We start from the raw sequence: 25,278 nt of genomic DNA, 5'->3' as shown, positions 1-25,278 counted from the left end.
TGTAGGTCTTTGGCTTTCATGACTTGGAATACTTCTTTCCAGCCCCTTCTTGCCTGTAAGGTCTCTTTTGAGAAATCCGCTGACAGTCTGATGGGAACTCCTTTGTAGGTGACTGTCCCCTTAGCTCTTGCTGCTTCTAGGATTCTCTCCTTCATTTTAATCTTGGCTAATGTAATGATGATGTGCCTTGGTGTGTTCCTTCTTGGGTCCAAATTCTTTGGGACTCTCTGAGCTTCCTGGATTTCCTGGAAGTCTATTTCCTTTGCCAGAACGGGAAAGTTCTCTTTTGTTCAAATAAGGTTTCCACTCGAGGCTGTTCCTCTTCCCCTTTTGGTACCCCTATAATTTGGACGTTGGAACGTTTAAAGATGTCCTGGAGGTTCCTAAGCCTCTCCTCATTTTTCTGAATTCTTGTTTCTTCATTCTTTTTTGTTTGGTCATTTTTTCCTTCCTTCTGGTCTACTCCCTTGATTTGAGTCCCAGTCTCCTTTCCATTACTATTGGTTTCCTGTGCATTACCATTCATTTCAATTAGTTTAGCCTTCATATGTTCCTCTAATTTGTGACTAAAATCAACCAGTTCTGTGAGCATCCTGATCACCAGTGTTTTGAACTGTGCATCTGAAAGTTTGGCTATTTCTTGGTCACTTAGATTTATCGGCTCTGGGGCTCTGAGTTGTTCTTGAGCCATGTTTTTGTCCATTTGTGCCTGTTACGTATGAGGAGCGGAGCCTTAGTTGTTTACCAGGGTGGGGTCGCCCAGGTTGCTGGTTTGTGATACTGCATGTGGGGGTGGGGTCAGACAGGGAGCAATGGTGGTCCTCTCTGCTCGCCCAGTCCGTCTCACCGCATGCCCCCCCCTGTTTATCTGAGTGGAAATGTGCGAGCCCACTGACCTGTGCCCTGCGGTCTCAGTGCTCGCCTCTTCACTGGTTTATCTGCACGCAAATGCGCGACTGACCACAGACAGCCAGCCGCGCCTCTTCCCTGTGTCCTCCCCTAGCTAGCCCGCACCTGGGATCCGCGCCCTCGGCTGCCTGCGAACCACCCTGGTCGGGGATCTTTTTGGCCAACCCACTCCGCTGCTGGCTTTGCCCCTCCTTCCAGTTTAGCTGAGCATTTCGTTGTTTTCAGACTCCATATTGTCGATTTTCTGTGTGGTTTGATTGCATTTATTGTTGTTAAAACTTTATTGTTTTTAGATTTGGTTGTGTGAGGACACAAGGTGTTTCCACCTATGCCTCCATCTTGGTGGAAGTCCCTGAAGCTACTTTTGAACTAGCAAGGACAACTTTCACTTACTTGGTTTTTTATTTAAAAATACTTTCAAATTTATGTTTTTGAACAGGAGGTTCATGTGCCTCGTTGAAAAATCAGAAAATGTCCCTCCCTATTAGCAACTGCTGTTATTACATTCTTGAACGCTCTTTCAGAAATACATTAAGCTTATTTAAGCAAATGTTCTTATGCATGTTACCAAGGACACTAATTTTTTTTTTTCTATAAAAGTGACTCCAGGCAAAATCAATGGAGTGAGACCAGGCCGTGGCTGGATGACATATTTGTAATAGGATGACTAATAGGATGACCTATTAGTCTTTTAATTTATGACAGTACAAAAAAAGCAAAAAAGAATATATCAGAAAGAGCCAAAATTAAACTTAAATCAGTGATAGCAATTGGTAATGGTCCATAAAATATCACTCATATAACAAAGAAATTTCAGTGCTACCAGCTAGCTAGGGGAAGGGTTACATTTCCTGTGCATGTGAGGTTTGTCCAATATTTCTTCCTCAATGCTTTGAGCACTCAAACTAGATCATTAAAAAAGGTGCGGCAGGCGTCAGAATAATAACTGGGAATCTAACTTTAAGTCAGTACTAATTCTTCAGTAATGTGATGAGATAGAGCCATGAGAATGAGTGTGTGGCCTTGAAGTAGTCATTCTGTGAAACAGGTGACCTTCACCTGGTGGCTGGAACGTACCTCGAGCACGGCTGATCCAATGGCACAGCCCACGGGGTTCCCTCCGAAGGTGTTGAAGTGCAAAACACAGGTGGCCAAAGACTTGGCAATCTCTAGGGGGAGGAAGCAGAGGCGGATACAAGGGGATACATTCCTATCAAAATCTCTCATCTGAACATTTGGATTGTGTTATAAACAACATCATATGCAACTCATTCTCCTCTCACCAGATAGTGGGTGTCATGGATGGAATTGTGACCCCACCCCAAACCACATGTTAAAGCCCTAACCCACAAAGTGGCTGCATTTATAGCTAGAGCCTTTTAGGGACATCATCAAGGTTAAATGAGTCATAAGAGTAGGTCCGAATCTAACAGGACTGGTGTCCTCAAAGGAACAGACAAGAGAGCTCTTGCTCTCTGTCAGAAAGGATACGTGAGGACAGAGCAAGAAGGAGACCATCTACAAGAGAGACCGCACACCAGACTAATTCTGCTGGCACCTTGGTCTCGGATCACCAGTCTTCAGAACTGCGAGAAGATAAATGCCTGCTGTTTAACCCGCCCTGCCCACAGCATCCTGTCATGGTATTCCTAGCTAATATGGTGGGAGAGGAAAAGTAGCTTATCTACTCAATGAAAAGTTGGATAACAAAATCTTGAGTGTGTTGTGTGAACACATTCAAGTACTTTGAAATTAGGTTTATGGAAATTTACTTGGAAACTTCATAAGCTAAAACCTTTTATCTGTCTTTCACATTTGGGACTGAGAAGGAAAAAAAATCCCGCGTATCAAGGACTTAATAATATAATTTTTGGATCGTTTCAAGGTGAGTATATATTCAGGTCCTTATACTTGGCCTTCTACATTCATATTTTTGTACCTTAAGTCGCTTAATAAAAACACTGAGCTTTCATGACACACTTAATTAGCCTTCAGTGCCTTGTCAGTGTAGGAAAGGCACATTTTAGGAATTTCATAAAAATTATTTTCTGTGATACCTCACTCAAATGAAAAATTCAGTTAATTCTAATGCTCTGGCTAAGTGACATTTTCTGGATGAGATATCACAGACAGTTCTCTGACTCTGGACCTTGAGTTGACAGCTTCTTGGTGTGACAAGACCAAGTAAGAGTGTCCCTCTAGCACACAGTCTTTGGGAATTTCAGGGTTGGTGTCAGGTTGGTCAACAAGGGTTTCTTGTGCTGGTTTGCCTATGCAGGGCAGTTTTCTGTAGCCCCTCATTGTGCCTGGGCCCCGCACTTTCTTGTGGGGGCGGAAGAACTGGTCCCCCCCACAGCAAGAGTGGAACGGGTCGGCTCGCTCTCATTGGTGCCACCATCTTGCAGGTGGACTGTTTCTGGTTAATTTTTAATTTTTTATTGCTTGGGAAGTGCCTGTGTAGTTCCCATCACCGTCTCCATCCCACCAAACTCCCACACATGTGGGACTGCAGGAGTCCAGAAGCAAACCCAAACTGCCCGCAGGTCCTACCTGGAGTTGTCACGACTGCTGCCATGGGAAAGCCGTTCCCAATCCCTTTGGCCATGGTGACAATGTCCGGCAGGACATCGTGGGTTTGGAAGCCCCAGAAGTGAGAGCCCAACCTTCCAAATCCTGTCTGCACCTGAGGAGAGCAAATCCAAACTCACTGGACATCTTTCGAGAAATGCTGCTTCTCCCACCTGGGGCCCGTCACTTTCCTCCTCTTCCTCCCTCTCCCCCACTTCTCCCTCCACCCTCCCCATCCTTCTTCCTCCTCCACCCTCTTTTTGCTCCTCAGTATCATCACTCTCAGCCATTGTCACCACCATCTTTGTACTAATATTGACGAGACACTCAATCTGTGACACTGAGCTTTTAGGTACCGAAATGCATTGACTAGCTTTGTGTGATGCTGGGTATGTTTCTTAAGTCACTCGGCACCTCTGCTCACTCCATAAGTAGAAACGCTGATCTAGAGCAATGCCTCACGGGGCTGCTGGGAGGGTCGTGTGAAGGGCACACGTGCACCAGACCACCAGGGTGCAGCCATCCTCAGTGAGGCTCTTCCGAGTGCGAGGTGGCGGGTGGGGTGGGGAGAGGAGGCAGGAGGTACCCTCAGCGGATGGGGCTGGGGTGCCTGCGGCCTGGCCCGGACAGGAGGGTCACCCTCTTCCCTGTGGCTCCCTGTTCTTCCTCAGAGCTCTGTCACACGGAGGACCCACTGAGCCATTTAACTGCAGGTTGAGAGTTCACCTGAACTGTTTTGTGTGTGTCGTTCAACTCGAAGACCCTCTCCCTGCCTCTTCATCTCACTACTTTCCCTTGTCCTTCAGTGATGAAGGACAGCTTCATCATCATCATTTGGTCAAGGTTTTCCTGAGTCCTAGTACCCACCCCAGTCAGGGCATCTAGGCTTGCTGCCCTCGGAACCTCTCACCCCTGCCCTCAGAACCCCAACCCCTGCCCTCGGAACCTCTGCCCTAGACTGTTATCATCACTGTACATGTCTGATGACGGGGACTGAAGCTGATTCCTCTCTTTACCCAGAACACCTAGCTGAGTGCCTGATAAAAGTAGACATTTAGTATTTGTAGAATGAACAAAGAAGTGGCAGAAATGTCCAGCTGAATAAAGCACACCAGCATTTCCATGCAAATTTCTGCCAGAGCCTTTCTGGTGAAAGTTCCTGGATCTCTTTCTGGCTCTCAGTCTCTTGGTCTGTCTGTCGGTCTGTCTCAGTTTCTCTACACACACACTGGCAGGTCAGGGATGGAGGTGTGGAGCTGCTGGTGCTGTAATGCCCTTGAGAGAGCATCCTTCCTGGGTTCCCTTCCCACTGGCCCTGCTGTCTCCGGGGTGCTGCTGCAGAGGCAGACTTCAGGGCTCAGAATTAGATGATAGCAAACAGTGTAGGAGAAGAGCTTAGACTTAGGAGTCAGACAGACCTGGGCTCGAGTCTGGGGGTCTCTCACCTCCTAGCTGTGGGCCTCTGGGCAAGTTAGTGAATTTGCCCAAGTGAGATAATATAGGGAGAGCTTGTGAAGATTCACTTCTTTTGTCTTCCTGCCTTCAGTTTTCCCTCCATCTGTCTAAGTATCATAAGCAAATGGTGAAAAATCAGATTGTTTGGACAAGGCAGGAAACCCTGTAGGGCAATGAGCCATATGTAGTCACCTAGAAAGTACCAATTTCACAGAATCTTCAGGTAGAGCAGAGATGACTGCTTCTAACTTTCATTAACTTAGAAACATGCCAGACCAGCAAAGACTGGCTGCCCAGTTGGTCCCAGAGGATGGCCAGTTTCCTCTCTTTGGTTCCAAACTTCTCATTTTATAGAGGAGAAGACCAAGGCTAGCCACTTAGGATGACTTGTGTGAGATCCATTGGTACAGCACTGGCCTCGCACCAGGTTTCCCATCCCCTGCTTCCTCTTTCTCTGCCAACTTTCGCCTTCTACACCACTGTCCTGCCATTGACTGGCAGCCAGGTCCAGTGGTTAGTGTGGTCTGGGAGCCCAGATTTGAGTTCTGGCTCTGTCCCTACTAACTGCATGACCTTGGCAGAGGATTTAACCACACTGGACTTCAACTCGGTTATCCATAAACTGGGAATAATAGCAGTGGGCCATACCTTATGGAATTGTTATGAGCATCTGCATGCAAAGCATTGCAAACAGTGTGGCCTGGCACGTAGCCTGTGCTCAGAAAGTTCCAGCCATTCTTAGCTTCACCTAGTTTTTAAGACTGTCCTTAAGGTCACCTTGTGTTAGTTTCCAATTATGTTATTGAGAATGACAAAACCACATATCTTAGAAAATTCTGAAATTCATGTTTTCTCTGAATTCAGTCTACCTTCCCTCTAATTAGTGCAACTGTGGCAGCTTCAATTTCTGCTGATTCCAAAGGTGAAAGCTTATTCTTTTCACTGATGTAGCTAATTGCAAACCTGTTGAATATAATCTTCTTCTTCTTTTTAATAACAGATTAACTTTCTTCAGCTAGGACTTTGATTAACTGATGCTGTTTTAACTTATATGAGCAAGTTGGGGGAGGGGGGATGGGTGAGGAGGGAAGGTGGTTCGTGCTTCCTTTGGAATGCAGAAGACTGCGGCGGGGGCGGGATGTAGACTGTGGGGGCGAGGATGGGGGTTTGTCATCCAGTCCCCCTGGAGGTAAGAGAGGCCAGGCTACATGTAGAAACTGCAAAAAAAATTTTTTGAAAGGGTGCCCAGTGTCTACTATGAGTTGTCTAGGTGAAGGAAATGGTTTGGCAAAGATGGCAGGTCTGAAACTGGTGTGAAACATCCAAGGTCCCCACCTGCTCCTGGTGGAACTGACTGTCTCCGGTAGGATGGTGATGAATGGGCCGGAGCACTGCTGGGGGCCTGGGCGCCACCTCTGGCCTTTGCTCCCAGTTGCTGTTCTCAGCAGGCAAAGGATGGTTTTCTTTCATGTGCTCCAACATGAGGGACAATTGGAAGTAAATAGATCACTTTTATAAACACATGGGTTAGTGTTCACTGAGCCAATGAATATTCCTTTTAAAGTTGTCCCTTTGGAGGGACTGTGTGCTAGTCCAACAATGGATAAGCTATTTTAGAATTTTTTTGAAACTAGTTTTTGAATATCTGCAGTGGTGGCCCCTCCCCTTTAAAAAATCCTCACTGAGGACATTTTTTTTTATTGCTTTTTAGGGAGAGAGGAAGGGAGAGAAACACTGATGGGAGAGGGAAGCACTGATTGGTCGCCTCTTGTACCGCCCAGGGGATGGGACTCAACTCTACCACCTAAGTATGCGCCCTGACCAGGGATCGAACCCGCAACCCTTCAGTTATGGGAGGACCTCCAACCAACTGAGCCACACCTGCCAGGGCAATGGTGGCCCTCTTCTAACTTAGAAGCTAATTTTTAAAAATATAATTTCTAAACAAGTTTTGTTATTAAAGTAAGGTGAATGCTGCCATGATGGTTAACACTATTTTGGCAAAAATTACGTAATGAAGACTTGTTCATGAGATTAAATTTTTAGTGTGTGTTTTTAAGTAGTTCGTGATGAATCTCCAAATAGGAATTGAAAAGTATTTTGAGTGATGGCGGTATTACCTATGCCCGTTAGCAACTTACGTGATGGACTTCAGTTTGCATGTTGAAGTTCTGCCATCTGTACTCATTACACAGACTGACTCATCCACTAATCAATCAACCAGCCAACCAGCAAAATCTTCATTAACTTATGCCCACATCTTGGAATTTCCATACTAGATGTTTTCTGTCTGGAATACAGGGGAGCATTTGGAGAGGTCCCCCGTGGGCCCTTGCTGTCCCAGATGCACTGCTTTGCATGAGTCCATGGTCACTTACTTCGTCCGCAATGCACACGCCTCCTTGCTCTCTCACCAGCTCAAAGGCTTCCTTCAGAAACCCCTTTGGGTACTGGATGACCCCGTTCACCCCCTGCAAAAGACCAAACCAAGAGGACCTATCATAACAGCACGGCCCTTTTGAAAGTATTTTTAAAAAAAGATAGGTTATCATCATTAGTAATACTAACAATTTTTTATAATTGAAAACAATTTTTTATATTCAAAATACAATTTTTTTCGGTCTTGACATGTTGTCTTCTTTATATCCTTAGTTATAGCAACTCCTGTTCAGCTGGGCTGAACTTCAGCCGCCTCTCCAGGTTGATTGTTCTATAATTTAGTGTAATTGTGATGTGGGCATGGGCAGAGGCGAGCACAGCGTGTACCTACTCTGCTATTGTGACTGGAATTGCAATTCCAGCAAATTTTAAAGAGTCTCTAGAATTATTTCAACTATGGGTTAAAAGAGAGAACCATTACCCTTACACCATGCTTTCTGAGAAAAGACTACAAATGTATGCTCTTCTAAGGTTAGAATAAAAGTAGATTAAGGGGATTTATAAGATTACACAAGGTGGGGCAAAAGTAGGTTTAAAGTTATAAGTACATGAAACACAGAATTTATTCTTGTATTATTACTCATTAATTAATTATTATATTATTTCCCATAAGAACAACTGTAAATGTACTCTTGCTCCACTCTGTAGAAAGGCTTCCCTTGATGGTGTGGGTATTAAGAGACTAAAAATGGCTGGGGTTTCCTTTTCTTTAGAATATTAGGAATCTAATAGTTTCATCTATCTACCTGTTCAGTCCAGGAATTTGGAAGATGGTATTTTTATAAGTCAATTGAAAATCAGGGGCTCTCTCTTTTTTCAAGGGGGCTAAGGCAAATGAATTGAATTTGGAGAGGGACACAGCGATGGTTAAATGATGAAAATATCCTCTAGAATGCATGCGTCGAAACTCTGGTAACTTAAAACTCAGTCAGTGTTTCAGGCTAACATACTCACTTGAATTGGCTCTGCAAAAAATCCAGCAATTGATTTGGCCACACATGTGTTCAGAGTATCTTTGAACTGTTCAATATACTGGTCTTTAGCTTGGCAGTAGTCTGCAAACAACAAACACAACACAGTATTTGAAGATGGGAAAACGGCATCTAGAAGAGTGGGGAAAAACATAAGGAGAAAAGCAAACGAGACGGGGAAATTGACTAGACTCCCTCACGGAACAGTAAACAGGATATGAGGGTATTGATTTCTGAAGGGGGAATGTTCTGTCAGAATGACTTGTACTTTGGCTCAAGTGCACTAAGGTGGCCTCAAAGGCGTAAACAAACCGCTGCGGTTGCTTCGAGCTGGTGAAGGAATGCCCAGAAGTGCCATCGAGTGTGGCGTAGAGAGCTGCTTCCCCCGCGGACACGTGTCCTCTCAACTGGATAGATTTGATTCATATGTAATTGGCGTGTGGATTTAATCTATTTGAAGAGAACTCTATTTACCTTTTTTGACACTTCAGTTGATAACACAATTTTAAAGCTACTAAGCACTTCAGTCTTTGCAGTGAGTTAGTATGTTTATAGAACAGTTAGAAATCGGTCTTGAGAGGAACGTGCTGGAGCCAGACACAGAGCATCCACTGCAGAAAGGAGAGGAGTCTCTGGCCTGTGACACAGCTGGGGTCCCAGAACCTTCAGAATCTCTAGTCGCACCTGTAACTTGGTTCTCCACAGCACCACAGAGTCTTTGAACTTGAACCCATATCCATGAACAGCAGGAGGGCTCCCGAGGAAGCTGCGATTGTGACGGAAGTGATGGTGGAAGTGGCCTGGGAGAGACTCACCTCTGACCCTCCTCACACTCACTTAGAGGCCTGGCTGGAGCCCTGCCTCCTGAAGACTAGAGACAAAGAATAGAAACCTTCAAGATGGAAGTGTAAATCTATTTTATACTGCAGCTCTTCCTTAAACTCTACCTGGCCCCAAACTTACTTTTATGCTATAAGCGATATTTGGGAAAGCTTGCTGTCCCTGATACCTTTGATTAGTTAGAGTTGGGGGTGTAAAGACGGAACTAATGAAAAGGATAATCAAATGCAGAAAGCACATTCTTAGCATCAGTTACATTGTTTGACAGGCAGGATAAAGTTGACAGATAAATCTATGCCTCCAGAGATTGAAATTTTCTATTTTTCCCCCCATTTTTTAATTGTTGTTCAAGTACAGTTGTCTCCACTTCCCACCCGCCCACACCACTCTCCCCTAGAAATTTTCTATTTTTAAGAAAGGAAGAGAAAACTGTCCAGGATGACCTAATGGATGGATTAGACATACGTTCAAAAGATGTACATGATTTGGAGACTTAGCAAGCCCATTTATAACTAAAGAAGTCAAAGGGTAGAGCAAAATCAGCTCCAATGGCTAACATTTGGACAAAAATCAAACCCAGAGAAGGTTCCGCTCCACTCTGTGCTTGATCTGTCATGATCTCCTCCCACTGCCCACTCGTTCCACAATGAGAGGCATCCTCCACTGTCATTGGGATTCTACTACACTTCACTTTTCCCTTGTTGGCTCATTGCTGTGACTGCAGGTCAGGCTGCCTCTGGAGAGAGACCTGGTGCAGTGGCATCACCATGACAACGTCCAGGCGGTAGAGAGTGATGCTCTGCAGGTTACTATCCCAGCAACAGAATAGGGAAGGAAGTGTTTTCATTTCAGCCAGTGGTGTAGGAAGAATGAGGAGTCAAGGAAGTAAAAAAAAAAATTCAGGAAAAGGAAATCTATTTTGCAAGAGGTGAAGAAGAATCACATGATCACTACCAGGTTGGGAATCCCACGGGGGCTGTGGGTAACGAGAGGTGTTTCATCACAGGTTAAATCTGAAATTCAGGGCCTGGAATCCACACTTGGGAAGAAAAGCTCCTGAGGAAGGGGTGATGGGAGACAATGAAATCTACCACACAACCATCTCTTTTAGGCTCAGAGAGTGGACCACTGCTTAAGCCTAGGTGGGCAGCAATGGCATCATGGTAAGGTGAAAAGACTTCTACCAGGATTGACACCCGAGGAAACCCTAAAAGGATCCTGGCAAGGGCAACCTTCTGTGCCCAGAGTATTTTAGACATTGGAATGCTTTGGTAAACATATATGAATGAACCTTTTTACAGCAAAGACCAAACACTTCCGAGGTCCTCGTAGCACTAGAGGAGGATGAAGTATTTTGTATTCCAGTTCTGTTTCAAGATATAGTATCAGCATTGCCTCTTGGAAACATGATTTAAGAAAACAACTGACTTCAGCTATGCCAGAGACAACAGCTCAGAGAAGCAGAAATGAACATTTGTCACTATCATCTAGTCTCCAGTTGCCACTAGAGGCGTGGCCACTGGGTTCTGGTATTTTCCAGTTGGCCTAAGGCAGAGGAGAAGGCCTCAAAGAGGGAGGAGGTGGAGAGGATGGGGGGGAAAGGGGGAAGGAAATGACCATCTCTTGAGTGCTCTGCCCACTCAGCTCTGTGCGGGTCGTTTTGCAGTCACATCAAGGTCTGCGAGGTGCACCCCAGGGAGCTGGGTTCTTGATGACACATAGATGAGATGTTACAGGTATAGCTGTACTTGGTGTTGCCATTATCTGCCTTCCTCTACAAAGAGCTCTCTTGCCTTCATCTCATGATGCCTTGGGATAAGAGGTCAGGGAGGCAGATGTTATTGTTTCCATCTTGTAAGTGAGAAAACAGAAGCAAAAATGGAGCTTTCTTCTCCTGGCTGAACCATGGTAGGGCTGGGAGTGGGACCCATGTGTCTCTTCAATCCTGGCCAGTAGCACAGGAGTTATTTTTAAGCCTGAGTTCACCCTGCTGGGACATCAGTGTGAACAAGGGTGGTTATAGGTCGGGGGCTTTGGGGTCAGAAGACTTGGGGTCAAGTCCTAGGTCTCCTGCATTCTAGGTGTGGACTTCAGTTTCTTCATCCCTAAAGAGTTTGAATGACAGCTATAAACTTCCTTACGTTTTTAAGTTCTGTGACCATGATGCCATGTTCCAATGCCCATTCCTGCATCTGTCTGTCTCTGTTTGCATCATCCCATCTGAATTTTAAGATGACTGAGTTTTCTTCTTTTTAAGACTGCTCTTAATAACTTCCATTTGCAGTCTTCCTATCAAGCCAGTGACACTTACTATTCTATTAGAGATCATTTGGCGGGAGCATCTAATTCCTTCCTTCAGCACTACTTAGGAGCAGCTATTCAAAATGTTCTGAGCTATAATGGCAAATGCAAGAGGGAACTCAGTGACTAGTAGAGAACAGACACCATTTCCATGCCTCTTCACCTTCATGTGTAGAATGCAAATAAAAATTCAGTCAATGAATAGATACTTTCCTTGGGAGAATGCCTCCAGACCATTTGAAAGAGATGTTAGAAGCCCTTGGGAATGGCCTTAGGTTTTGACGGATCCTCTCATTTTGACTGGCATCCTGAGTCCCTGGGGGAGCTCTTTGACTGGCATTTTGAGAGTTCTAAAAGTATTCTTTTTCCTCTCTCTTCCTTCGGTTGGAAATTGGTAAATAATCCCATCAACTTTGTTTCCTTTGAGGACCAATAGCAAAGCTATTGCTAATAGAGGTAATAGAGCTTCTTTAATTAGCTGCCAGGGACAGCCTGTTTTTAGCTTAGATCTGATAACGTGAACGCAGGACCACAGTGGTAGGCCTGGTTTCACAGGGGGCTGCTTTCTAGTTTTGTTTCCCCTGGCTTTTTCCTTCCCCGCTTTTCCAAATCTGTTCACTCAGGAGTGCATCTGCCTTTCTCCAGTTCTCATCCCTCCTGCCCTTCCCCCAGGTACCTCCCTCCCCGCCCAGCGGGACCTGGGGCACAGCTGCATTTCCTTATCGTTTGCACTGGAGAATCCCGACAGTGGCTTCCTCCCCAAGGGCCCCGGAAAACATCTGGGCACATGGTCTGCAAATGACAGAAGAAGAAGTTGGTCAGAGCACGAACTGAAGACAGGCACTTGGGGGAAGCATATAGTACTAATCAAGGCAAGAGGGTTTCTTAATTCGATGCTGAGATTTCTCTCCCACTTAGGATGAAAATCTAATTTACTGTTTTGAAGAGATAATTTTTTTCTAAGAAATAGTTGTGTAGGCACTCTACAAAGGAAACTGCTTTCAGTGTCGGCCTGGTCACAACTTGCTCAGGGGTTGGGTGGGTAAGGGCATCTGAAAGAATAAGAGTAATTAGGTATCTGACGCTGAAAATGTGGGAACAAGGATGACTCTACAGCAATTTTATGCATTCAAGGCTTTGAGAACTAATTTCAATGCATTTATTGCAATTTACTTGATTGTATTTAAGAGTAAAACAAAATTAAAAAACCCTATCATTAATTATTACTCAGACTCTGAAGGCCTTTCTAAGAACCATTTCCCCCAAATAGTCTTTAATACAATTGAGTCAAACTGAGCTCCTGGTTAATGCTAAGCTTTGTATTAGTTTCTAATGCTAATACCTAGAATCAGATAATGCTAATACCTGGATTAGACAATGCTAATATCTGATCAGTTGTTCCATACACCCAGTGGCCTTTAGAGAAATAAGACAAAAATCTCCAAACTCACTGATTGGCAGCCCGACCCACTGGGGAGAATCATCTTGAACTGCCCTACGTTTGACAAGCCAAGGGTGTAAGGACTACATCCGTGGTAAGCTCCTCTGTGGAGGAAAAACAAGGAGGATGGAGTTTAGTTCATTGTTCGTTGATCTCTGGCCTGTGGAACACAGACAGGACAACAGAAAAACAGAGAAAACCCACCAAGGCCATGGAGATGGAATGGAACGCTGTTCATGTGGAACTCCAGTATTTTCTGAGCAATCTGCTAAGCCTGTGTCAGGCAAATTGACTTATTTACCTTTCCTGTGGTGTCATAGATTTGAAATTGTGGAAGAAATTGAAGACCATCTAGCCAAGAACTCTGACCTCAACAACTGCCCTACTTGGTTACTCTGAAGTAGTGAGACTCATCCTGTAGCAACATGTCAGAAATGGTACAGTCAATGAGTATTTGTCTTCAAACCAGTCACCTTCAGAAGCCAGTGATTTCTTCCTGCTGTCGCTCTGCACTTTGGGGGACTCCTCTTTAAGGGCCTTAAAAGCCGCCTTACTTGGTACAGAGGAAATACAGGTCTTACTTCTCTTTGAACCTGAAACAGTCTTATTTAGTATAAAGAATCCCAATCACCAAGTTTGGTTTCAGGCCAGTTTAACCATTGTTTCCAAATCAAAATCACTCGAATTGCAGATTTAGGACTGCATTGTACCGAGGCTATGTGGTAGGATGAACACATATCTTGAAAGAGGAGACACAAACAAGTATTGAATCCTGGGGGCACCGTGATGGCTCGAAAAGATTAAATACTTACCTGGACACACATCTTCTGTAATGTTTATTTAGGTAAAATATCAATCTCAATGCTTTGTAGTGTCTCTGAGCGCAAATGTTTGTAGTCACAAAACTACATGTCTATGACTACATGTCTGTCGTCACTACACATGCATTTTATATGGATGTGCTTTGATCATCAAATCTTGTGGAAATCATATCTCTCAAATCTAGGCAGAAATTATGGACATGTAGGTGAAAGAATGGGAATAGCTTTTCATTCCATCAACTTTTACTATAACTCACTCCTGTCTTTCACATAAACCTTATTATAAGAGTGTTTAAGTGTGCTATAGAAAATTACCCAGGGGAGGCAACTGTAAGCAAAACTCTTAGTTTTCTATTATTTTGAATGCTACTAATGTCACCATCAAGAGTTTATGTTTACCTATTAAATGATTGTTTCTCAAAAGTCACCCATAGGAGCCAAAACATGCAGGGTTACATATGCATCTTTAGAACAAAAAAAAGAAAGAAAGAAAGAAAGAAAGAAAGAAAGAAAGAAAGAAAGAAAGAAAGAAAGAAAGAAAGAAAGAAAGAAAGAAAGAAAGAAAAAGAAAGAAAAAGAAAAGACCTGGTGTAGCTGGAGCCTTAGCCTAAGCAGAGATTGAATGGGGCCAGGGTCCCATGGGAGAGTCCTGAGCTTCTATGAATGGAGACCAGTAAATCTCCATCTGGCATATGTCACAGTCAAAGCACATCTTCAAAGTCAAAAAGCTGTGATGTGACCTTTCATTCCACAGGAGATCTACGACAAAACTACGACTCCATGCTCTTTGTCATCCCAGGCAGGGACACCCTTGCCTGGGACCAGGTTAATTTGGATGTGGTCATCTCATCAGACAATTCATTTGATGGATCTTTTCTTAAAACCTAAAATTAGAAATGGACCCCTTGGAAAACCCCTCCAGGCCATATTTTAAAGGTAGACATTTAGTACTGGGTGAGTCAGTGTTATTAAAGTCGGGTATTCCTGGGTGTGGTCACCTGAAAGAGATGATGTCTGTGTTCTTGGAGTGTGCTCTGGCCATCAGCATGGCCAGGTCGTTGGCCTCGGAGCCACTGTTCACCAAGAAAATGACCTGGAGGGAAAACACAGACACATGATCTTGTACTTCAGTTTATTTTCTTATTATCCCATTGATTCAAACTTGCTGAAGCCTGTGTGTCGCGGCCTGTGATTACTACGGAGACTTACCTTCAGACCAGCAGTCGCCATATTTAGTTACTGTACTAATGCTACAGCTTTGCATTGAGCAGCGCCTAAGTGCTACAGATGCTGCAGTGGCTCAGGGATGGTCCCAGTTGTGGAACATTCCGGATTTTCACTGGCTTTATTCACTGCTCTGCAAAATGTTAAGCAGGGCGGCTTGCTGCAGTGCATGCAATGCACTCGGCAGGGAGTGGCTGAGTGGATCCGAGTCAGGTCTCCCGGCTCCACTGCACCTGGTCTGCACCTGGTCTGCACCTGGTCTGCACCTGGTCTGCACCTGGTCTGCAGGCCTGGGGCTAGGCAGGCTCCCTGATCCTGCAGCCCAGCCTGTAAGTTTGGTGTGTGTGAAAGTTGAAAAAACAAGGAAATTAAAAAAAATGCAGTTCACTTTGGCCAAAAGAAAGGAGAGAACTGAGGGCCCTGGAGGCCTCCGGCCGTGCCCTTCTGCTTTTCCCTAGACATGACTGGGCCGAACTCAGGCTGCAGCTGTTCCAACGTCCTTTCTCTGTTTTAGGTGCCAGAGCACATAGTCTGTCCAGATAATGTAGTAAAATAATAATAACGGTGAACACGAGGTACTGTTCTAGGTACTACATATACATTAATTCACTGAATCCCTAAAGGCAAATCCTGGCCAACATTTTGACATCTCAATTCAGTTAAAAAATTCAGTCATTGCAGATGCAGAAGAAAATCTCGTTTAGAAAAAAAAAAGTATCTAAGTGCATCTTAGACTAAATGAACTGAATCATATAATCTATTTTATTTAAAAATAGCTCTGCTCTTTCCACAGCAGCTGTGAAACAAAGAGATGAAAACCTCTCGGGGAGCACAAAGGCGGGAGTCATGGGGGTGCAGCTCCTGCCGAGTGATTCCTGCGGAGACGACATGGCCGCAAGTGTAGAGACTACAGGCCTGGTGCCGATGGACCGGACGTTGGCTGGTTTCACCAGCGATTTCCGAATTGCTTTCTTCTCGATTACTTTCAGCTATAGCTATTAGCTCACTGTTTCAACTGTTCCATGTACACACCAGACTCCTGCCCATATTCCCTCTTCCCAGGACTCCCACCCCTCTGAGCTGGGAGCATTATACCTTTAGAGGTTCGGGAAGAAGTGCTGAAAGCTTCTCTGCATATTCATGGTTTAGTGGATGGAAGAAGAGGGCGCTTGTGTGCCACAGGCGGCCAAGCTGCTTTTGTGCCGCTGCGCTTACCTTCCTGGACAGACACAAGAGCAGAGTTATCCACACTGCAGGCAGGTGTGCCCCTCCCAACACACACATCGGCCGCTGAACTCAGAGTGTCAAGAGGCCGGGTTCATCCACACATGAGAAAGCTCTCTAACCACCGGAGGTGTCTGGCAGTGGGGTGGGCTGACTCAGAAGGTAATGAAGGAGAATAAGTGAGGATCTCATAAGGATTTTAGAAAAGAAGTTTCTAGTTTAGGGGGAAGTTTGGACTTCAAATCTCTTCTAACTAGGTTTTCTTGCTAATCACACTTTAAATAGTTGGGATACCAGGGCCAACTAGATGTAAGCCCGCGTGTCTTATTTTTCTGAAGGACCGTAGGCCCATCTAGCACATGCACACAGGATCAGTATTTTCTTCTTCAAAGGAAGCGCCACTGTCCGGGCCTCAGCAGTGGGGAACGCTGAACACTGAGTAACTGTGGACGCACTCCGTGAAGGAAGGTTTGTGCTGAGGGATTCTACCAACTCCGGTAGACGGACGTGTATGTCCTGGCTTGGAGTGTCCCGAAAAGCCAGGTCCAGATGTCCCATCTCGACCTAAGAACAGTGATGATTGAAGTTTGTTACACATCAATGTTTGTTATTAATAACTGTCACATCATGAACTCAGTGCGGTGGTTAAATGATTTCGGGAAACACCAGATCGACCCGGTTTCTCGACTGCAGGACTTCTCGGTACCTCTGCCGTCTCATGCGCTCCCGTTCTCCCCAGGAGGTGGTGCACTTTAAAGAGCTTCCCAGGCTTGTTTCTTCACAGGGCCTTTACCAACACACCTCTTCTGCGATCAGTGTTGCACGGAACTCCAGTTAGAAAATCGTGGAATGTCAAGAAACTTGTTTGTTTGTTCTATTATATTTATTTATTTTTATTTAAAGAATATTATATTGTCGTCTAGTACAGTTGTCCCAGTTTTTCTCACTTTGCCCTCCTCTGCCCAGTCCACCCCCCAACTCTCATGGTTAGCCCCCACACTGCTGTCTGTGTCTGTGGGTCATACATACATGTTCTGTCCCTTCCCCTTCTTTCCGTCATCATCCCCTTCCTCCCTCCCCTCTGGCTGCTGTCAGACTGTTCCATGTTTCCATGCCTCTGGTTCTATTATACTTATTAGTTTGTTTTTGTTGATTATGCTCCTCTTATAGGTGAGATCACATGGTGTTTGTCTTTCATCAACTGGCTTATTTCACTCAGCATAATGCTGTCCAGTTCCACCCATGCTGTTGCAAAGGGTAGGAGCTCCTTCTTTCTCTCTGCTGCATAGAATTCCATTGTGTAAATGTCCCACAGTTTTTTGATCTATTCACTTACTGATGGGCACTTAGGCTACTTCAGTACTTGGCTTTGAACAGTGCTATGTAGGGGTGCATAGGTTCATTTGAATTGGTGTTTCAGGATTCTTAGGGTATAATGCCAGCAGTGGAATTGATGGGCAAAAGCAGTTCCATTTTTAGTTTTTTTGAGAAAATTCCATACTGTTTTCCATAGTGGCTGCACCAGTCTGCATTCCCACCAACACTGCACTAGGGTTCTCTTTTCTCCACATCCTCACCAGCACTTGTTTGTTGATTTGTTAGTGATGACCACTGTGACCAGTGTGTGGTGGTATCTCATTATGTAAACTATTGAACAGCAGAGATACTTGGCAAAAGCATCGTTTAGCAAAATAAATCTGAGAGCGACCCGAGGGTAGAATGGAGGGGGAGGAGAGTGTGCTGGTGAGGCTGGCTAGGAGGGCAAGGTGGCCTCCTAGGTGTGGGAGGAGAGGGGATGGTGGGAGATGCACTCAGTGGAGGGAAAACAGAACCTTGGTGGTTATAGGGAATGAAAGGCAAGGGAGAGTCAAAGATGACATCAACATTCTTGCTTGTAACATAGGGAAAAACCCAGGATCCACTGAGAAATGCAGCCGGTTGTTCAGCTATCCAGCCCATAGCAGGGATCTTCTATATAATAGTTGACTCACGTGAATAGAAATGAGCATATGGATGGGAACAGTATCGTGGAGCACGTGTGGATATAGTGCTGATAATGTTGAGTTTCAGCCAATAGTGGAATGTCATGGGGCAGGGGAAATGTGTTGTCTGATTTCCATTCTGGTTTATTAATTATTATCATAGCTTGGTGAGGGTCCAAAGGTGAAGAAATACAGTTGGGTAAGGCTGCTAAAAATGGAGCAGTTAAATGACCAGAGGTAGCGACATAAGGTGGGGACCGTTCTGTGGGGGAAGTAATGAGGCATGAAGGGAATAGGGAGGGAAGAGCAGGGTGCTAAGGAAAGAGGTTGCACTGCCCAGAGTGAGGAGGTCAGAGGTTGATGAGGAGGTGAACAGAGGTCATGAAGGCCAATGAGAACACTCAGTGAACAGGAGCAATCACAGTGGGAATGTTAAAAAATTTTCTCACCCTGGCTGGCGTAGCTCAGTGGATTGAGTATGGGCCTATGAACCAGAGGAGTGTGGTTTGATTCCCAGCCAGCCTGGGTTGCGGGCCAGTTCCCAGCAGGGGAGTCATGAGAGGCAACCATACATTGATGTTTCTCTCCCTCTCTCCTTCCCTTCCCCTCTAAAGATAAATAAATAAAATCTTAAAAAATTTTTCTCTACCTCATTTTCCTCTACTTCTTTCATGTGTGTTTGTCTTGTGTTGCTTTATTTTATTTTATAAAGATTTCTTATTATTGATTGATTTTAAAAAGAGAGAGAGAACCATTGATTTGTTTTCCCACTTACATGTTCATTGGTTGTACCCTAATTGGGGATTGAACCCTCAACCTTGGAGAATTGGGACAATACTCTAACCCACTGAGCGACCAGGCCGGAGCTGTCCTTTTTAAAATTTCCCTGGGAATTTGTTTTGCATGCTCCTTGGGACCTCGCACAGGACTGTTGCTTCCTGAAGATGGAAATGGAGAGGAGAAGGTTGGAATGGGCAGGAGGAGAAGGCAGGGCTGGCCCCCGAGGCTGGAACTCACTCCTCACTGCCGCACAGCTGCTGGCAGAGAGGACCCCTCGCCCCTTCTTTGACAGAAGGGCCTAGACTATTCCCCTTATTTAAACTTGCTACTTTGTTTTTCTCTCACTTACTGTGAATTTTATTGGCCAGATTATTAAAGGCGTGAGAAAACAGACATTAAGGGGAGATGGCTGAACTGAACCCGGAAGGAGGGCATTGGTGTGGGCAGGGGGTCACCAAGCTAGCAGAGAGCTCAAGGTCAAAGGATCCAAAAGTTCTCCAGGTGAATTTCCAGCCATGTTACATCTTTGTCTTACTGTCCTTTCTTCCCTCATTCATGGGTCAGAGCAGCTGAGGAAGGTCCTCAGGTGGGAGAAGATCTCTCATCTCTCTTCATCCCCCTCCCCCCCCCCCCCCCAGGCCCTGTGCTCTGTGAAAACTGCCTGCCTTTCTCTTCTTTCTGCCTTTTCCTCCTCGGCGACTTTCCTCTCTTTGGAAGCTGTTACCAGTGACACAGCACAGAGATAAGCGTACACAACAGTCCGATTACACAGTGCACTCCACACTGCATGCACAATGAGAAAGACTAAAATTTGCCTTATCAAGAAAAAGAGTGCAGTGGTAAGATTTTTTTGTTACCCGGGAAAGAGGACAGAAGCACCCACCATAACCTGGGATACCCCTAAGGAGAGAGTGGCTAATCGGGGTCCTGAGTCACTAGAGGGATCATTAGCCTTTTTCCCACACATCCTTCGGAGTGAAAACCCTAGGATTTAAGGTACTCACGGGTGGCAGTGACCAACACTGACGGTGACAATCCCGGAGAAGAAATCCAGGTATCTGTTTCCCTGATGATCGAAGAGCCACTGCCCGTGCCCCTGGTGGAGCAGCAAAGGCTCCGAAAAGTAGGCGGTCGGCACAGGAGAAAGGTGCTGTCTGTGGATCTCCAGGACCCGGTCGTAGGGAAGGGACTGTGGACAGACAACAGCTCGGCGTCAGAAACCTTCCTTTCCCTGTCTCCACGTTTCTCAGGATGGCAGGTCGCCATAGCAATGCCTCGCCTCCCTACTGACCCAGGGTAAGGCTGCCGCCCCGTGCTCACTAGTGGGTGAATGTGCCCGATGTCTTCCATGCAGGGGACCCGGCCCTTCCTCTCAGGCAGGGGGCATCATTGATGTGGCCCTCTGATCCCTTTCTAGATTGAACATGAAGGAGAGAGTGGACAGTTTCTACCTCAGTGGAAACCCTTGGCTCTGAGCTGATTTTAGCTGTGAAACAAAAAAGACTTTGAAAGTAAATGCCTGAAGTATTAAGTCAGGTTTAAAATCTTTTTAATTTTATTTTATTTTGCTGCATGTTTTTTAGAATTAAAAAAATGAGTGCTGGTGACATTCATGTTCATGATTATTCAGCTTGTCTCCTCTGCTTCTCTTCCTTTGGGTCCTTTCCGACTATGTATTAGTTCCACAGTTTCTCACCTGTGATTATTATGGAGACTAAAATCTTGGAGAGAGAGAAATATTAATTAGCCTGAGAGCAAAATGATAACTTGATATTTTTTTGGTGGTGAGCTCAGGGAAACTGTCAAGATCAGAACCTTTTTAAAGTTAACACGCACCATCCCATTTTGTGATACATGCATTTATATGTGTATATAGGTCTGGATCCCTGTCCCTGGGATATATTGTCATGGACAGTCTCTCCCTTGCGCTCTCTGTCTTTCTCTGTCCCTGCCAGTCTCACGTGTCCATTCATATGAGGACAACAAAGAAAATCAGGCGGTTCAGACTGGGCAGACCACCTGCGATGGGGTGGCTCAGGGACGGGCAGGGGCATCTGTGGCTCCTTCTTGAGGAAACAGTGAACTTAGTCTTTTCTAGAAGAGCCACCTTTTTCAGGTTTTCCAGAGCTCTAACTCTTACCTGGTATCTTTCAGGTGCGAAGTCACATGGAGGCATTCTGGGCTTTGTATGAAGACTGACCTTGGTCACAGACCCCCACAATGCACCTACTAAAAGTGAAATGAGTTAAGATCCTCAACTAACCATCGCACACACCTGTTTGCATAAATTACCTACAGTTACCAAAATCCATAGGATATTTTAGTTCTTCTTTTGATTGCATTTTTCTCATTATATTTATCTTCCTTATACCCCCTCCCCCTCACAGTCACCCCGCTGTTGTCTGTGTCCATGAGTCCTTTTTCCTTTTCGTTCGGTCCCCTGACCCCTAACTACCCATCCCCCCATCCACAGTGGTCATCCTCTATTTATGAGTCTATGAGAATATTTTATTTCTTAGTTTAAAAAATTAGTCTTTGGTTTGGATTTAAAAACTGAGGTATCTCAATAATAAATTTTCTGGAGAAAAAAAGGTGGTGGCTCTTCTCCAGTGTAGTCAGGGGAGGTGTGGGTAGTTGTGGTTTTCCCCATCAGGGTCTTCACAAGCTTGGAAAGCTCCTCCCCATCGTGGGACAGCTGCATGTCTCTGTCCAGCGGACCCAGCTTCTTCCAGTGCCACGTGTTGTTGGAATACATCCTCTTTGTCAGTAGAGGTGTCTTCTAAGCATTGGGTTTCCCAGAGCCTGACTCCCAGTACCTGTCTTAGTTTCTGGTACAGGGTTGGCAGACAATAGATGAGGAATGAATGACTCTTGAGTTTTCATACAGGAATGAAGAGAGAGAGATGCCGGGAGAGGTTCGATACTCAGAAATACTTCATGCAAATAGATGAGAAAGGCAAATCCCTCCTCCAAATCACAATGACTTGAAGACCACAGCAACACAAGACCATGAAAAAGCAAAGACAGGCTAGGCTGAGCCCTCTGGGCAACTGATGGAATCCTAACTGATGGACAACCGCAGTCATTAAATATTTGGAGCCAGAAAAAACTGTAGATTTTTCTTTTTGGTTAAAATACTCATTTTATCAATGACTAAACCAGTCTAAAGTGGTGAATTAATTTAAGGTCACCAAGGTAGTTAGCGGCAGCACAAGGTAGAACTCCAAGTTGCTGAGCTCCAGCCCAGTGTTTTTTCGCTCACTCACTGGCCACCTTAGGCCTCCTACTTCCAGCACAGACTTTAGTGGAATAATGGAGCCAGGGAAGAGCAGAACTGGGACAGATGTCTAGAAACTATAAATACTCCCGGAAAACAATGCTGCTACTTTTGAAGATTCAACGTCAGTTACTGAGCTAACGTTGCAGGTGAGAATGCTGAGGCCCTGGGATCTCTTGTTCAGCTCGAAGTTTTAAGTCCATGGGTGAAATGTTGGTGTTTTGTGTGGCTGTGAAGTCACGGTCCCGAGAAACACACGGAACAATTGTTTTTTTAAAGGAAGATGAACTGTAACAGCACCGAATATGTTTTCTTTCAAAGAGCTCTCACTCACTTTTCTGTTGCAAAGAATCACAGATGTCATTCATTTGCTCTTACTTTAAAAAAGCAAGTGGCTTTTGGCTACTCATGCATAAAAACAACCCCCCAAAATGATAATTTAAGTTTTCTGAGAATTTCACCTTTTGAAAAGTCTTTCATTGTGTCTCTGTCCATTAGTTACTCTTCTGAGATGAAAAAAAAATTCAAATTTCCTTCACTCCTTCTGACTGTTTTTCCTGCCTGCAAAGTTGGAATTGCCCATTGAGGAGGCTGCTGTGAACTCTCTTGACTTCAAGATAATTATAAAATAATTCTCTTGGAATTCTCATGGAATTATAAATTAATTCCAATAATTCTCTTGGAATATAGGAATTATGAAAGTGGGCTGAAGGGGGAAGAGAATTGGAAAGAAAAATTTCATAGAGGAAAGTCTGGATTTTAAACAGTCAAAATAAATTCATTCATTCATTCACCCAACTGATAGAAATACAATGGTGGGACATGGCTCCAGATGAAATACATAAAATTTCCCAGGGAGGAAGGGAGGAAGAACAGAAGGAAGGAAGGAAGGAAGGAAGGAAGGAAGGAAGGAAGGAAGGAAGGAAGGAAGGAAGGAAACAAGCAAGCGGGACAAATTAGTGAAGTGAAATAAGGGCAGATAACATTTCAAAAGTTCACTGCCTTTTCATATCTCCTCTCTCACTAAATAACCTAAATTCAAAATAAGAGCAATAATACTAACTGATGGACAACTCCTCCCCAAATGCTTTGGTTTTCATTATTTGCTAGAAAAAATTAAAATCTAAATATATAAATTATTCTTTGTGTTCTTTATTGAAAGTAGCCTGTGTTTTGAGGATGACATGAGTTGAGGGTTAATAAAGCTTCTCTTGGGTTCTCAGGAATTCTGTGTGTGCAGCACACACGTGTCTGTCAGCATATGCACACACATACATGCATTAGTGTGCACATACACATACCTGTTAGTGTGTGAGGCATATACATGCCTGTTGGCAAGCGTAGGCACCCGCGTGTCTATTAGTGTGTGCATGCATGTACATGTGTATTAGTGTGTGTACACACATGGCTATGTGGGGGAGAAATAGATCCAAGAGAAGTGGGGAAAAGACTGCTGAAACACTGAGTCCCAGATTTATCTCTCTATGGGCATTTTTTTTGCTTTTTATCACTTTAACTGGTCTGATGTTGCGTCTTTAGGCCTCATGCTAAAAACCAATGATCACTAATGATTTTCATCTAGTTCACTGATTTCCTCTTCAATATACCTGGACAACTCAAAAGTTGTTCACCACCCTTATATAATACATGCCAGGTGGATAATTAGATGGTATTTTCCAACTGCCTAATTCTCAGAGAGTTCCAGAGCACATAAGTCACCTTAACTTTTTCTTCTTTCCCTGCAAATCATAGTGTGAAAAAGTGACCTACCAGTTGGGCCAGATCAATGGGAGAGATAAATTTTTGTGGGCTTTTGAAAGTTCTAGGGAACATGCTTTTTGTAATGACAAAGATTTTTCTGACATTTTTCTAATCAGCTTCCAACACAAAGGGGGCATTTATCAAGTGCTTCCTTACTCTTAAAAAGGCAGCAAAATACTTGAAAATACACAGCAGACACATTTGACAGGACATTAATGTGATTTATTAAAATGCTAATTATGCAGACTTCCGCCAAGATGGAGGCGTAGGTGGAAACATTGTGCCTTCTCGCACAACCAAGTTTAAAGACAACAAAGTTTTAGGAACAAAAAACGCAGCCAAAACACAGAAAATTGAACTATACAGAAGTCTGACAACAAACTGTTCAGCCAGACTGGTAAGAAGGGCTGAGCCATCTGCAGAGTAGGGTCGGGCAGGAAAGATGCCTCCACCCAGGCACGCAAGCAGCTATGGGCGGATCCCAGGTGTGGGGCAGCAATGGGCGGATCCAGTGAGGGCCCAAGGTGGCAGGCTGACCTCAGTCACACATTTGCGTGCAGATAAACCAGTGAAGGAGCGAGCAGTGAGACAGACCGAGCAGGCCCCAGCGGTGGGAAGCAGCAGAGGAGACCGCTATTGTCCCTCTCTGACCCTGCCCCCACATACAGTGTCACAAACCAGTGACCTGGGGGGCCCTGCCCTGGTGAACACCTAGGGCTCCGCTCCTCATACATAACAGGCACGAACAGATAAAAACATGGCTCAAGAACAACTCAGAGCCCCAGAGTCGATAACTCTAAGTGATCAAGAAATAGCCAAACTTTCAGATGCACAGTTCAAAACACTGGTGATCAGGATGCTCACAGAACTGGTTGATTTTAGTCACAAATTAGAGGAACAAATAAAAGCTAAACTAAGTGAAATGAAGGGAAATGCACAGGAAACCAATAGTGATGGAAAGGAGACGGGGACTCAAATCAAGGGAGTGGATCAGAAGGAAGAAAAAAAATGACAAAACAGAAAAGAATGAAGAAACAAGAATTCAAAAAAAATGAGGAGAGGCTTAGGAACTTCCAGGACATCTTTAAACGTTCCAACATCCAAATTATAGGGGTACCAGAAGGGGAAGAGGAACAGTCACGAGTAGAAAACTTATTTGAACAAATAATAAAGGAGAATTTCCCCAAGCTGACAAAGGAAATAGACTTCCAGGAAATCCAGGAAGCTCAGAGAGTCCCAAAGAAGTTGGACCCAAGAAGGAACACACCAAGGCACATCATCATTA

At 44.6% G+C, this 25,278-nt stretch overlaps 1 protein-coding gene across 3 annotated transcripts in view; it reads right to left on the bottom strand.

The window, feature by feature from the left end:
- AGXT2 (alanine--glyoxylate aminotransferase 2) overlaps positions 1–25,278 on the bottom strand; it is a 38,493-nt gene that overhangs the window by 8,892 nt on the left and 4,323 nt on the right. For 2 of the 3 annotated variants that reach the window (XM_037129055.2, XM_037129053.2), the window contains exons 2-11: positions 21,096–21,184; positions 19,960–20,144; positions 16,065–16,188; positions 14,744–14,838; positions 12,935–13,028; positions 12,182–12,275; positions 8,326–8,426; positions 7,311–7,403; positions 3,460–3,592; positions 1,987–2,078 (exon numbers count right to left, since the gene is read on the bottom strand). In XM_037129055.2, coding sequence (XP_036984950.2) covers positions 1,987–2,078; positions 3,460–3,592; positions 7,311–7,403; positions 8,326–8,426; positions 12,182–12,275; positions 12,935–13,028; positions 14,744–14,838; positions 16,065–16,188; positions 19,960–20,144; positions 21,096–21,184 — 1,100 coding nt within the window. The remainder of the gene's footprint in view (positions 1–1,986; positions 2,079–3,459; positions 3,593–7,310; positions 7,404–8,325; positions 8,427–12,181; positions 12,276–12,934; positions 13,029–14,743; positions 14,839–16,064; positions 16,189–19,959; positions 20,145–21,095; positions 21,185–25,278) is intronic. The other variant, XM_037129054.2, reaches the window with a different exon arrangement.

This window comes from Artibeus jamaicensis, unplaced genomic scaffold, assembly GCF_021234435.1.
Source record: "Artibeus jamaicensis isolate MK-2021 breed Jamaican fruit bat unplaced genomic scaffold, CSHL_Jam_final scaffold_369, whole genome shotgun sequence".
In the NCBI taxonomy this organism is placed as follows: domain Eukaryota; kingdom Metazoa; phylum Chordata; class Mammalia; order Chiroptera; family Phyllostomidae; genus Artibeus; species Artibeus jamaicensis.
Note: the sequence above shows the minus strand (reverse complement) of the source record. Positions and strands in the feature narration are given on the sequence as shown.